The following is a 13232-nucleotide window of genomic DNA, read 5'->3' on the forward strand; positions in this document are numbered from 1 at the left end:
CGTCACCCCACACCCCTACCCCCACTATGTCTAGATTATATATATTTTTTTCCACAACTTTTTTCATAAAAACCGTTCTCCTTGATATGAACAGATCCTAAGAGTAAAATGGGGAAAAATTATTTTCCTGAAAAATAGTTTTTCCAAGAGACCATTTTTCATAAAAGAACATTTTCTTTGATACCGAACATATCCTAAAAGTAAAATTAAAAAGAAGTTATCATTCTTCGTGAAACAATCCAAAAACTACAAATTTTAATATTACTCTCTCAGCTACCTGACGAACGTGTCAGAGTCAGAGCATGATGGTCAAAACATTCAAAATTTGCTGTAAAATCAGACATTGAGTCCTTAATTATTATTTTTTTAAATTAAACTTAACATGTTTAAAAAATGTAATTTAGCAAGTACAATTTTTGTATGTTAAAGAGTTTTATAATGTATTTTGAACAAATACTGGAAGAGTATAGAAGTTACCACAAACTTTAGCGCTTTTTTCTTTTTGTTTCTCTACCAAACTTATAAGGCTGGCTTTGTGGGTGCCTCACTGACAGTTCATTCCATAGCTGCCAGGTTCTATTGCTTTCTTTTCTTTTACATTTACATGTCTCCGTCTCTTTACATTAACCGTACTTTTACTCACATTTTGTATGATCATCGAGTGGGTTGGGTTTCTAAGTCCTTCATTTTTTTTTCGGTGAAATTGTTTGCTGTGAACGAACAGGAAAATATTGTGAAGAGTTTTTGCTTGAGGCCTTTCTCTCCTGTGCACTCTTCCTAGAAGGTGGTACTGGGAGTTGGGTGCTCTTTAGTTTGTATTTGTTTTGTTTGTTACGGTAAGTTTTTCACAGTTTATCAAAAAAAAAAAAAAAATTATAATAATAATAATGATGGTGGTGTAGAGGCTTATTTGTATGCAGCTCAACTATTATTTCTAGTACCTGTCACCTCTCATTAGCATAGAGGTATTGGTAACTCGGATCACTAAGCTTAGGCAAATAGAAAAAATCACCAACACGCTTCGTCCCATTTTTTGTGTGGTGTTACTATTTGGGGAGTTAAACATTTTTTTCTTTGATTATAATTTTCTATTTTTTTTTAATATATTGAATGATTTTGTAGTACTTCTGGTTAGTTTTCAGATATGTTAAATTTTATTTTAAAATATTTGAAGAATCCATACCTAAATAAGTGTTTTGGCCCTCTATGCTGAACCCCTTCACATAAATTGGCATAGAGGGAGTAATATTTTTTGACCTGTCCCATAGTCCACTTTCCACTTCCTAACAAAGGCTTAGTACGATGACAAAATCACCTAGTGTTTTTGTCTATGTTGGTATTTAAACCCTGGTCTCCCGTAATTTTTGTCCCAGCTCATTGACTTGGTGGTAAATGTGGAAACACACAGGGGTGAGATATAGGTTGTAGTCATTCTCTATCCCAATGAAATTTACCTTCCACTTATGAACACCAAAATAAGCTAAATGACTAGACAAGTGAAGAAATATGTTTATATTTTTGTTACTGATTTTGTTTTTTCTTTTTTCAAATGGTTTGCTATTTCTTGTTGTACTATTTCGAAATTTATGTGACATTTTGTATAACTATTTTATTACAAATTTTAAGCAATTTTTAAATTCCTCTGTCATCTGCCGCTTTTTGTTTTTAAATACAAAAGTATAACACAATATTTCCTGTAAAAACATTCTGTGCAGCATGCAAAATGCAATTAGATAATTGGCATCAAGCAATTTTCTATGTTTGCTAGGATTCATTTGAGTTCAATGGACTTGGGAAAACTGAGTTATTTGTCATCTAAGCACCAAAGTATATTAACCAAAACCGGCCTTTTTTTGCTCTTTACTTTCAAATGAGAGGGACAATTGTGCCTTGAGTATTTTGACTTGAGTCTTAGCCAGCCATTCACTTTGCTCACAAATAGTAATATGTTTGTTCATATCCAGTCTTTTGGCTGTTAATGTGTTGTACTTTGTTGGTTAGCTTGGTTGTAATAGAATTTCATTTTTCACTTATAGTCATGATGATTAAGTTATTTAATTTTTCCAGGATGGGGGCAGGGAGAAGAACACAAACCTTTGTACCTGATTCTGCATCATCATTCCAGACAAAACACAGCGGAGGATTTAGATATTTGACGAAAAAACAACTCGGTGGTGTCATATTTGGTTGCAAGGATAATACCATGAAGGAGTGTATACTTAAACAACTATTTGGTTAGTTATTTGGGCACTAATGTCTTTCCCTTCGGGAAATAATTTTTTTTAGGACAAGTTGGGAATAAAGGCATACATATGGAGTTTTAGATGTCCTTTTGGCCATCGCATGCAAGCTGGATTTTGTTATATTGACTTTTTCACTTCCTTTTTTTTTTTTTTTGTGCTTTTGTTGAATTGCTTATTTCTTCAAGCTCTTTGCTTTTCCTTTTTTAAGGTTTGCCTGCTCCACATTATTCATATGTGAAGAACATAGATCCAGGTCTGCCACTGTTTTTGTTCAACTACAGCAATAGGGAGCTTCATGGCATCTTTGAAGCAGCAAGCTCTGGAGAAATGCATATCAATCCGTATGCTTGGACGTCAGACGGTTCTGGAAGAACACTATTTCCTGCACAGGTTTTATGTCATGCTTTCTTCATGGGGTTTATTTGCTTTTTATGCGCACAGAAGTATAGCTATTACAATGACAACCGGTTTTCCTGTCTTTAAATGAAGGTTCAGATTCGTGTCCGCATGCAATGCCGACCACTACCAGAAAATCTGTTTAAACCTATAATTCTGGATAACTATTACAAAGAGAACCATTTCTTATTTGAGCTAGATCATGTTCAAGCTGGTAAATTGATCTCCAAGCTTTCATCTCGCGCATTTGTTCCAACCAGCTGCATGCCACAGAATGCAGCAAAATGGAAAACTATAATACAAGGTTTACCAGCAATTGGCAATAGAGAAGAAAATGGCTGTGCCGAGCCAGAAGACTGGAAAGAAAAGTTCACCAACTCACTTGATTTGAATGGCGATTTTGGTGAGGGAGACATTTTTCTTTGTTCTAGTGTCGGTAACCAGAAGCTGGAGGCGCCATTAGATAATCAAGCAGAATTAGATGATAAGGATCTTATCTACACGGAATTTAGAGAATTGGCCACTCGACACGATGAATGCTCAGGGGCCTCTATAAATGGGCATGAAGAGGAAAGCACTATTGCACTGATGACTGCCACTATTAATGATGTAAAGATTGGGGAAGAAACTTTACAGGAAGCACAGATACCGAGAGAGGAAAAGAATGAAGAAAGCTCATCTAACTTGGCTGTCTATCCTGCTATTATAGCTCAGGTTCTTTATCTTCTTGTAGTGTTTTCTGACTTTTTCGCCTTTGATGGAATTTTCGTTCACTTCAACTAGATATTTTGATTACAGCTGCTTCAAGGAATAGAAGAACTGAAAGCTTCTAGGGAAGAGCAAACTCATAAGATGTGCAGCTTGGAGCAGAAGCTGGTATGTAATCTCCTAGCTATAGTGCTATATCTGTTTTGTTCCTTCTTTGTTGGTCTTTATTGGTGATTGGTGACGCAGAAGACATGCACTATGTTAAACATCTTGGAACAATGGGTGAATACAGAGAAAGCATAGTTTTTCATCTTCTTTTTTCCCCTTTGATGTTTTTGGGGTGGGCTGGCATTAGGGTGGAGGTTGCATAAACAGACAACACATTTTGATACAACACAGGAATCCGTAGGCAACCCAAGGACTTATGTTTCCACTTTTGACTGTCAAAAGTCATCAGTCTGTCATCTTTCAAACAAAATAAAAGAGTTTTAAAAGGATCTTGTCGTATGTTTCCTCTTTCGAAGTATATGAAACAATCAGAATAAGCAATAACTTCCAATGGTCTTCAGGATTCAATGTGATGTATCTAAGAAACGCTAACTTGATGTTACTTACTTCATTTAGAAAAAAGGAAAAGCTAACCTGATTTCTGTAAGAGGTCGTTAGAAGATTATTATCATTTATCAGGAAAACAATTCACTAGTAACTAGTATGAGAATGGTAGTTGATGACCCTTAGCTGAAGACTGATGCATTTGCAATACTTACGAAAAAGGATAACTGTGAAACAAGGAAGAGAATTCACTTGCTTTGTTTCAAATGAAATAATGTTAATTGACGAAACAGTGAGGAAGTCAAGCAAAAGCTAGAACTATAAAAAGTCTTTCTAGAGAATAAGGTGTAGTTTGGTTGGTGAACAAGTTATACCAGGATTATAATACAGGGATTAAATAATGACGGGATTACAGATAAACCTTTATTGGTAGATGTTTGGTTCTTAGGACAAAAATTGGGATATGTGGGGTATAATATGAAATGTGTTTGGTTTTACACTAGATAAGTTGGGATAAACTTTTATTTTCTATTTTAACCTTGGACTTTTTAAAGGACTTTGGGTGAAAAGTCTTGAAAAGGGTATCTTTGTCATTTTCGTGTTTTATCCTGGGATGATTATCCACACTGACAATGGTATAAAAAAGTACCAGAATTGTGGTATAGCTAATCGAAAATTCAATCAAACCCGGGATAAAATAATCCCAAATTTTATTATTATTAAGAATAAGTAGAAGTTAGAATGTATGTACTTCAAGTTTATCCCTGTAAGAAAAACGAGGTCAGGTAAACTTAGATGGGATTGTTTTGCTTAAATGCAAACAATTTAGATATAGACTCAGTCTTCTAGGAGAATGGTATGATAAATAAAGATATAGCACATAAAACTAAAATAGGATCGTGGAACTAGTGGAAGGATAGAGTGGCGGATTGATTATCGTCCGAACAGTGAACCAACTGGCGGTTGGGGATTTCTCGGTTATCAAAAGAGAAAATGGAGTGTTATGATAAGAAGATGCCAAACACAGTGAAAAATAAGTTCTGTAGAATGGCTCTAAGACCAGAAATGTTATATGGAGTGGATACTGGGGCTTTAAGGCCCAGTATATCAGTAAAAAAGCTAGTGGAATAGTCATGCAAGCGAGTCTGAACACCATTGGTCATAAAAAAGGAAATATCAACTAGATGTTCTTAAAATGGCAAATGCCAGGATGGCTGTTATTTGCATGTTTACTGTATCTACGCGTTCTAACAATGAAATTCTGCATTCGTGTCCTCTTCGTACATGAGCACTTACCAGTTACCACTTGTTTAGATAAGGTGCAGTTTAGAAATGCACTCCTGAATCCTGACTATTATCTGCCTTACATTTCAGGCCGATGCAGAAGAAGAGATTAAGCAGTTAAAATATAGATATATGATGCCTGAGTCCTCAAATCCATCATTTCAATTGGCTGATGAAACAGTATTTGAGTCAGTTGATCAAGTAGAGCTGGATCCTGAGTCAATCTTCCTTGTCGGAGGATATGATGGGGTATCGTGGTTATCTACCTTGGAGTCATACTCACTTTCAAATGATGTGCAAAAGTCTCTTAAGCCAATGAGTTCAGTTCGATCATATGCCTCAGTTGCAAAACTGTGTGGAGAGCTTTATGTATTTGGTGGTGGAACTGGAAGCTTGTGGTACGACACAGGTACATCTTATAGTTTTAGCCCCTGGAACTCATTGCTCCTTTGTTTGCCACTCTCTCTAGTGTCTTAAGTTGCTAATGCTGATGCTATGCTGCTTTTGTAAAGTTGAATCATATAGTCCAGCAGATAACGAGTGGACCCGACGTCCTTCCTTGAATAAGAAAAAGGGGACTTTAGCTGGTGCTACTTTGAAGGACAAAATTTTTGCAATTGGTGGTGGAAATGGGGTTGACTGCTTTTCAGAGGTCGAGATGTATGATCCTGAAGTAGGCCGTTGGATTACAACAAGGTCCATGTGGCAGAAGGTTAATTTCAATGCTCCTTGTATTTGCATGTACCAGTAATTATTTGTTTCAGCAACAACATACTACAATATGAAAAGTTTGAAACTTGTGTGCTTAGATGGCCGAATTCTAAGTAATTGCGGTGAGAAAGCTTATTTCAGGTCAAAGTCAAATTTCCAACTAACATGCTGATGCGTATTGCTCAAGAATTTATTTTCACTTTTAAAAATTGTGGCAAGTCAATATGGGATCATCTTGTACATGAGCTTCATTTTCTTATTGAAATCATTGTGTGTTACCTCTTTGGTCAAGCCATGTTAGCCTCTTATTATAGTTAATAGTGAGGAAACCTACGGTGGAAAGGAAGCATAGGTAAAATATTGCAAACTGAAGTTACATAGATTGATTAGCAATGATTTTACTCCAATAGCCAAGTGAATTCTTGTCAGTGCTTGGTAGCTCAGACAGTATGTTGTTTCCTTTGCCTTGTCCTTGTCTAAACATCAGAACCTTCATTTATCTTGCTTTTGCATTATTGTTCTTAAGTAGTACCTCATATATGTTTCCATTTACTTGCTTCTACTGTTATTTCTGTCTTACAGAAACACAACTTTATCTTCCATGCGTGTGTATTTGCAGCGATTTTCTCTTGCTGCAGCCGAACTCAATGGTGCATTATATGCTGTTGGTGGATATGATGGAAGCAATTACCTGGCGTAAGTTTGAATTTCCTTTTTCTTGGTGCCTTCTTTGAACTGTATGTTTGACTGATACTGGACATTGTCCCTCATGTCTCCAATCACTTCTATAATTATTAATATATTCCCCAAATAGGAGACTTGCTTGATTTTCCATTCTGTTGCTCTCATAATGCTGACTATTCGAATTTTAGCCAAAGAAATTCTGCAAAAACCCATGTGTAAGGGCATTTTTTTTTTTGTATCTGTTCTCTTATCTCGTCTCTAATTTAATTTTACCGTAGGACCGCTGAAAGATTTGATCCTAGAGAGCATTCCTGGACAAAAATTAAGAGTATGAGTACGAGCAGAGGATGCCATGCATTGGCTGCATTGGATGGGAAATTGTACGTTGTTATCATTTTCGTGCTTTTTGAATACGTAGCTACTATTGTAATTGCCTCCAAAAGGAGCGGGAGGTGCATCCTCCTGAAGTCACCCTTTTTTTTCCGGTTTGAGGGGCAGGGACCTGGTGCTATGCATTATTTGTGGTCTCTCCCGTTTGGGATGAATATCCTCTTGTTATTTACTTTTAGCTTCACAACTGCTATGCAGATACGCAGTTGGTGGGTATGATGGGTCTACAATGGTTCCGAGCACTGAGATATATGATCCCCGTGTTGCAACATGGATGGTTGGGGAGCCAATGAAGCACTCGAGAGGGTATTCAGCGGCTGTTGTTCTACAGGAGTCCATTTATGTCATTGGAGGGGTTCAATCTGGTGAGGAAATTACAGACGTGGTACGAATCATTATTTGACCCTGAACTATGGAAAGGTTCAAATTTCCTTTTTTTTTTTTTTAAAAAAAAAATTAATCCCTAATTGCGCATCACGTGGCATCACCGGGTGCTAAGCTTCCACCATTTGAAAATAAGAGCAAATTTAGCCTATTTTAGTAAGGGCGAGGACTTATTTGACCCCAACTATTATCGGAGAGCAAATCTATTCCATGTCGCATAGTTCAGGGGCAAATTTAACCCTTTGCCCTTATTTTAATTGTTTTTCATGATGCTTAGTTTCCATTACGTACACATGTTGCTCCTACTAGCTAACTCTCCAACCACGATTTCAGATTGAATGTTATAAGGAGGGTCAAGGTTGGCAGACACCCAACTTGAAGGGAATAGGGAAAAGGTGTTTCTGCTCAGCTATAGTTTTATCGGAAGACTGCTTTCGGAGTACAGAAGCTGCATCTTCTTAGGCATCCTTTGTTGGATGAGTAAGTTTATATTTGCGATTTGCAATTGTGAGTAGTGTTACTTATGTTTTTTGAAGCCTAAAATCACGTTCTGGACATTGGCATCTTCTGGATTAGTACCAAAAATGGCAAACCCTGTAGAACAATGATAGTGCAGTTAAGTAATGGTGTTGCTGAGCCATCTTTTGTAATGGTGCTGCTAAGCCATCTTTTGCATATAAACTTCACTCTTTGAGAAACCTTTGTAAATCTCTACAACATTATGCTCTTGCCAAGGAAAACCATTTAGTGATATTCAATAACTTGTCTTTTCTTACACATTTTTTGGCTAAAATCATCACAAAGAAGCCTCAAGATTATTTGGAAAAATTAAAACCAAAAGTCTAAAAGCAAGGGAAAGGGTGGATTGCTATTCATTAATAACAGTATATCACGCTTTGCAAACAAAAGGAGAATGAGCATGACAGTGATATTGTTTTGAGAAAATCAGAGTTTGGAGAATTTGGTAGCCATTGTGGTATCATAGACCTTGAGAAAGAATCGCGTTCTGGGAATGGAGAATTGGTTCTGGCAAATGGTGCCTAGAGTAGCAATAAGTCTCCTCTTGACATCCGAGTTGATGCCACCCATGGATACAATCTCAGCATATGCAGCTGGTTCCATGTTCCCTCCAAATGATATGTCCACTGATCCTTTCAGTACAACCATCACGAACTGCGAAAGCACACAGATAAAATTTAAAACAAAAAATATATTACTCTGAGTTTCTTGTTTTCTTTTTTATTTTGTTGGTTAAAAGTCTTAATGTCCGGGAACGCCTTGAAAGGATTAAGAAGATAGAATGTCAATTTGATGTTGCTTCAGAATATAACTCTTGATGAAATTAAGAAAGAAAACGAATATAACTCTAAGTTTCTTATTTTCTTTTCGATTTTGTTTGTTGAGAGTCTAAATATTTGGGAACACCTTGAAAGCATAAAGAAAATAGAATGACAATTTGATGTTGCTTCAGAATATTTAAGTACAAATAATTGATTCGGAATAGTAAATCAAATGAATTGTGGTAGAATCTCTGTGTACAATATCCCGGAGAGTTTAGCTTTTCTCATTTCTTGCATTATGTGTGTGTGTGTGTATGCATTGTACTGGGAGAATTCTTTTCTAAGGCTTTATGTCAGTCAGTGGAAGGTTAGCATGCATGTGGTAGTCAAGGAAACAAGATCAATAGATTCTTGGACGGAATATGATACACTTGATATCAATCCTCTATCTTATTTGTGTAAGGCACGAAGTAGCCTAAGTCCAAGAAGTAGACCTAGAGGTTGCAATAAAAAAAGAACCCTTGCGATCGTGGAAAATCCTTTACTTTGTTTAATATTCTATGTCTAAAGTATGGTGCACATTCCTTAATCATATCAGGCACTTGATTAACATGTCGTTACATATCCGTTGACTGACGAGGATCATACAGTTGGAGATAATAAGAGAGGACCAAAATATTATTTTTTTGTTTAAGTAATATTAATAAAATTACACACCATTTATAGTTGCTGGGATCCCACACAACCCACACCCTCTGTGGGCATTCATTGTGGTAAATAGGTCAAAGTTTGGATCCAAAAGTTGCAGTCTTTTCTAACAAGAAATTAACTCTAGACTTTAGATGCTTCACCAAACTCAGGTATGTTTTGGATAAGAAAAGTGTGAACCATTTTCAACAACGCTCTCCTATCATCTTTACAACTTGATATTAAAAAATTCAGTTGTCGATAAAGACCAAAATTTAATATTTCTATAAGGAACATAAACATATATGTTGAAGATCATTAAAATTTCAACCAATAATAGATTTTGCACCCGTAACTTCAAAAATACATATGTTACTTTAGCTTACGCAAAAATCTCAGTAATTGAATCATCAAGTTAAAAATGTTAATTCTTTTATCAGTCTACAGACAACTCCTTAGCAACCATAATAATAATTCATATGAATAAGAGAAAATATATATGGAGATATACGTACGTTCTCAGGTTTTCCGATGATGGAAGCAACAGCTTTGGTGGCTTCAGAGAAGAAAGCAGAAGTGTCTACTCCATCCAAATTCACGTTTGTTGAAATATTAAAGCAAGGCATGATTTAGTTTTTTCTGTATGAAGAAGTAGTAGTAGAGAAAAGAGTGTTTCCTTTCCAAACAGGCTGTGAAGATTTTCTATTTATAGATAGTAATTTCGAGAATCCGAAATTACAATAATCATGTGTTGCAACTTGCTAATTTTCTCATCACTCTTTGTACTCTGTGTGGTACCCATCATGGGGCACGGGCCTGTCTCTTTTTATCTTTGGTTTTGATTTTTGAAACTTGAAAATATTTTGAAGATAGATTTTCAAAATCTGATTAAATTTTGACAGCCAAATAAATTTTGAAGATAAATTTTCAAAACACGATCCAAAATCTATGGGCAAAAGCTAGCAAGTGTCTTACTTTCTTTTTTGATTTGTCCCAAAAAGAATCTTTTTTCTATATTTAATAAGTTGACAATTCAAACATCCTACTTGACGAGATTATGACCACAGGATTCAAAGGAAAATTCAATACATTATACACATTTTAAATATAAAATCATAAAATTTAAAAAATCTCTTTTTAATTTTTAAACGTTGTGCCTAGTAAATGAAACATTAAATTGAGACAGAGGAAGTAATTTTCTTGGAGAGGCATGCCATTTAAATAGGATCAGGTACATGTGTCGAATTCTAAATTACGAATCCGGGTGCACTTGTTACATTTCCTATTCATTTAGACGAATGACACATGTTTCCTTAAAATTTAACGGTTTATATTGAAGGGAAAAGGGGCAGTTATATCACTCAATTTTGCGACTTAAAAAGAATATATCCTCGTTAAAAAAATTGCTCATACATACACTTGTTGTTATGCAAATGGTGAATATTTTTCCTTTTAATTCGGTAAATAGACCTCTATTAATAAAAAGGCAAATATGCACCACTTGTTAACGATGAGGATATATATGAACCACTTTCTGAAATAAATTTTTTTTTTTATATTTTTCTATTCAATGTAATTAAATAGTTTAATTATAGTGTAAATTGAGCATAGTTTATGCGCTATTTTTAGTTTAAGAGTTCAAATTATTAGTGATGTTCAATTTAGTAAGAATTTTTTTATTTTATTGTTGATTTACTTGGTTGGGTCTAAAATTTCTGTTTCATATCAGCACACTCGAATTTTAGTTTTAATTTAGACTAATAATTCTTGTAACTCAATTGCATTTGAATTCAATTCTCAACTTAAGCGGTTGATTAATATATATTTTTTTATCGATAAGTTTACTGTTGTATGAAGTTAATTTTGTAACAGAACAGGTTAAAGTTAAATTATCATTTTCTCTAACCTTTTTTCTTTCTTTCTCTCTCTTCATTTTCGCTAACTTAAAATCTAATAACACCTTTATTGTAGTTTGTTTAATCACTATGATAGAGTCAATTCCAATTAATTTTCTTTTAATCGTATTTTAGTATAGTTACTCTCGAGTTTTATATTTCATTACATTCTTTAGACAGCGATTGATTATAGTAATATTTTTCGTTACCTTGATATCTAATAACACCTTTCATTATAGCTGGTTCAATCGCTAACCTAGAGCCAATTTAAAATTAATTTTCTTTTAGATTGTATCTTCTTAATCGTGTTTTATTTATCAGTAAATGGAAACACCCTAGTGCCGTTGCCTAGTATGCCAAACAAATAAAACACGACACAAATACAAAAGAGTCAATTCGTGCACTCGGATTTGGCTAAATTATCTATATTTATATTATATTAAAAGCATGAAGGGCCTTAGAAATGTTGATTGAACTTTCTGCCCTTCACTAAAAGACTCTACAATAGACAAAATTGTCATTTAATATTTGTCTAATATTTAAAACTTTAAAATCTACTACATTTTGTGTATTAAATATTTCCTTGTTGAAATTATGTAACATATCAAAACTGAAGAAAAAATAGAAATTTTCGTGCAAAAATAACTCACATTAAATTTAGGAGTCTTTATTTATAGTACGAAATTTTCGTTGAGAAAGATACCATATTTGATTTAGGAGTCTTTAGTTAAAATGTTAGTACCTTATATAGTTGTACGTGTATTAATATAACTAATTAGTTAACTTGATCGCGCTTCGAGCGGTTAGACATATATATTTTTTAATTTAGTCACTATAGAAACGATAAACTTATAAGATCAACTTTTTTTTAGAACAAAAAAAAAAACAGATATATAATGTGAAACATGCAAATAAAAAGAAATTATAAACAAATGTATAATAAAGTTACGCATAAAAATATATAATAGAAAAGCAAATCTAAATAAAAAACATTGCGCATCTTTTTGTAGGTTTATACAAACAGAGTTCTTGCCAAATTGTCAAGAAGTTAACATAGTAACATAAGTCCTCCAATGTTTTTTTTATTTTATTTTTTATTTTTTTATAGTTTCCACCGTGGTACTCACATTGAATTTTCGATCGCCTCGCACAAGCGATTCATTCCAACACAACCCTTAATGGTAACATAAGTCCTCTCATATTTCCTCAATTTTTTTTTTTTATCATAATCGTAGATTTTTTATATAACATTAATTCACTTACCTCTTATTCTTAATTAAATGTTGTTCACAACTAATATTAATACCATTATAAAAGGTTATTTGATAAGCTAATTGAAAAATGACAGGGAAAAAACAATAAAAGAGGAAAAAGGTAAGTATATATTTATTGGTCTATATAATTTAAAACTAGATACTGGATCCCGTGCCAGCACGGACCCAATATATAATTTTATCCCTATGCAATAAAAAAAAATTCTACATATTTTACAATTTTTCATGAAAATCACGTGTGAAAAGCTAAAAGTTTTGGAAGCACGGATTCAATAATTTATGTTATAGTATATTTTTTTTGTTTCAGAGTATTTGAAACGCTTTGAAAAGTTATATTTTTGTATGGTAATAAATCATTTCATTAAACGTAAAATTAATAGTGGATAAATATTATTAACATTAGTATAAGAACAAACAACAATCAGAGTCTTTGAGTTCCCTATTTCATCTATAAAATGTTTTGTAAATAAAATATGAGTATTAATGGAGTACGTAATTAAAATTTGAAGGAATTCAGATGAAAAATTGAATGACTTAAATAAAAATAAATTGATCTGCCACTAAAATGAACAAGCTAATAGAAGTAATATATATTAACAGAGTAATTAATAAGCATATTAATAGTAGTAATACACAGTAAAGAGAAATGGAATTTGTCTATCCAAAATAATGAGGTGGGTCCACTGGTGTTGAAGAAAATGTAAGGAGCCAAAGAGCCGTGGAAATAAGAAAAGCAGATGGGCC

General features: G+C 33.9%; 2 protein-coding genes across 5 annotated transcripts; one reads left to right on the forward strand and one right to left on the reverse strand.

The window, feature by feature from the left end:
• The first annotated feature begins 270 nt into the window (after positions 1-270).
• Positions 271-7909, forward strand: LOC132606984 (uncharacterized). 4 transcript variants are annotated; one of them, XM_060320766.1, is made up of 11 exons: positions 271-573; positions 2068-2234; positions 2452-2633; positions 2733-3353; positions 3438-3515; positions 5274-5592; positions 5696-5895; positions 6514-6590; positions 6857-6958; positions 7167-7333; positions 7686-7909. In XM_060320766.1, exons 2-11 carry the CDS (start codon positions 2069-2071, stop codon positions 7688-7690), a joined length of 1917 nt encoding a protein of 638 aa, XP_060176749.1. In that variant the 5' UTR covers positions 271-573; position 2068; the 3' UTR covers positions 7691-7909. The 4 variants fall into 4 exon arrangements, with proteins under 4 accessions (XP_060176749.1, XP_060176746.1, XP_060176747.1 ...); XM_060320763.1 differs by having other exon boundaries at positions 278-573; positions 7167-7353; XM_060320764.1 differs by lacking the exon at positions 271-573 and adding an exon at positions 609-836 and having other exon boundaries at positions 7167-7353.
• Positions 7910-8079: 170 nt separating this feature from the next.
• On the reverse strand, positions 8080-10073 carry LOC132606986 (uncharacterized). The gene is made up of 2 exons (XM_060320767.1): positions 9835-10073; positions 8080-8525 (listed from the first exon to the last, which is right to left on the reverse strand). The coding sequence occupies exons 1-2, from the start codon at positions 9943-9945 to the stop codon at positions 8298-8300; spliced, it is 339 nt and encodes a 112-aa protein (XP_060176750.1). The 5' UTR covers positions 9946-10073; the 3' UTR covers positions 8080-8297.
• Between the last annotated feature and the right edge of the window lie 3159 nt (positions 10074-13232).

The sequence above is a fragment of the Lycium barbarum genome, chromosome 8 (assembly GCF_019175385.1).
Source record: "Lycium barbarum isolate Lr01 chromosome 8, ASM1917538v2, whole genome shotgun sequence".
NCBI classification, from domain to species: Eukaryota; Viridiplantae; Streptophyta; class Magnoliopsida; order Solanales; family Solanaceae; genus Lycium; species Lycium barbarum.

Bases quoted from the DNA above. Each gene is read 5' to 3' on its own strand.
- LOC132606984 (XM_060320763.1), top strand. From the start codon at position 2,069: ATGGGGGCAGGGAGAAGAACACAAACCTTTGTACCTGATTCTGCATCA. The intron at 3,516-5,273 runs GTATGTAATCTC...CTTACATTTCAG, and splicing joins GCAGCTTGGAGCAGAAGCTG to GCCGATGCAGAAGAAGAGAT. The intron at 5,593-5,695 runs GTACATCTTATA...GCTTTTGTAAAG, and splicing joins AAGCTTGTGGTACGACACAG to TTGAATCATATAGTCCAGCA.
- LOC132606986 (XM_060320767.1), bottom strand. From the start codon at position 9,945: ATGCCTTGCTTTAATATTTCAACAAACGTGAATTTGGATGGAGTAGAC. The intron at 8,526-9,834 runs GTACGTATATCT...GTGCTTTCGCAG, and splicing joins TCATCGGAAAACCTGAGAAC to TTCGTGATGGTTGTACTGAA.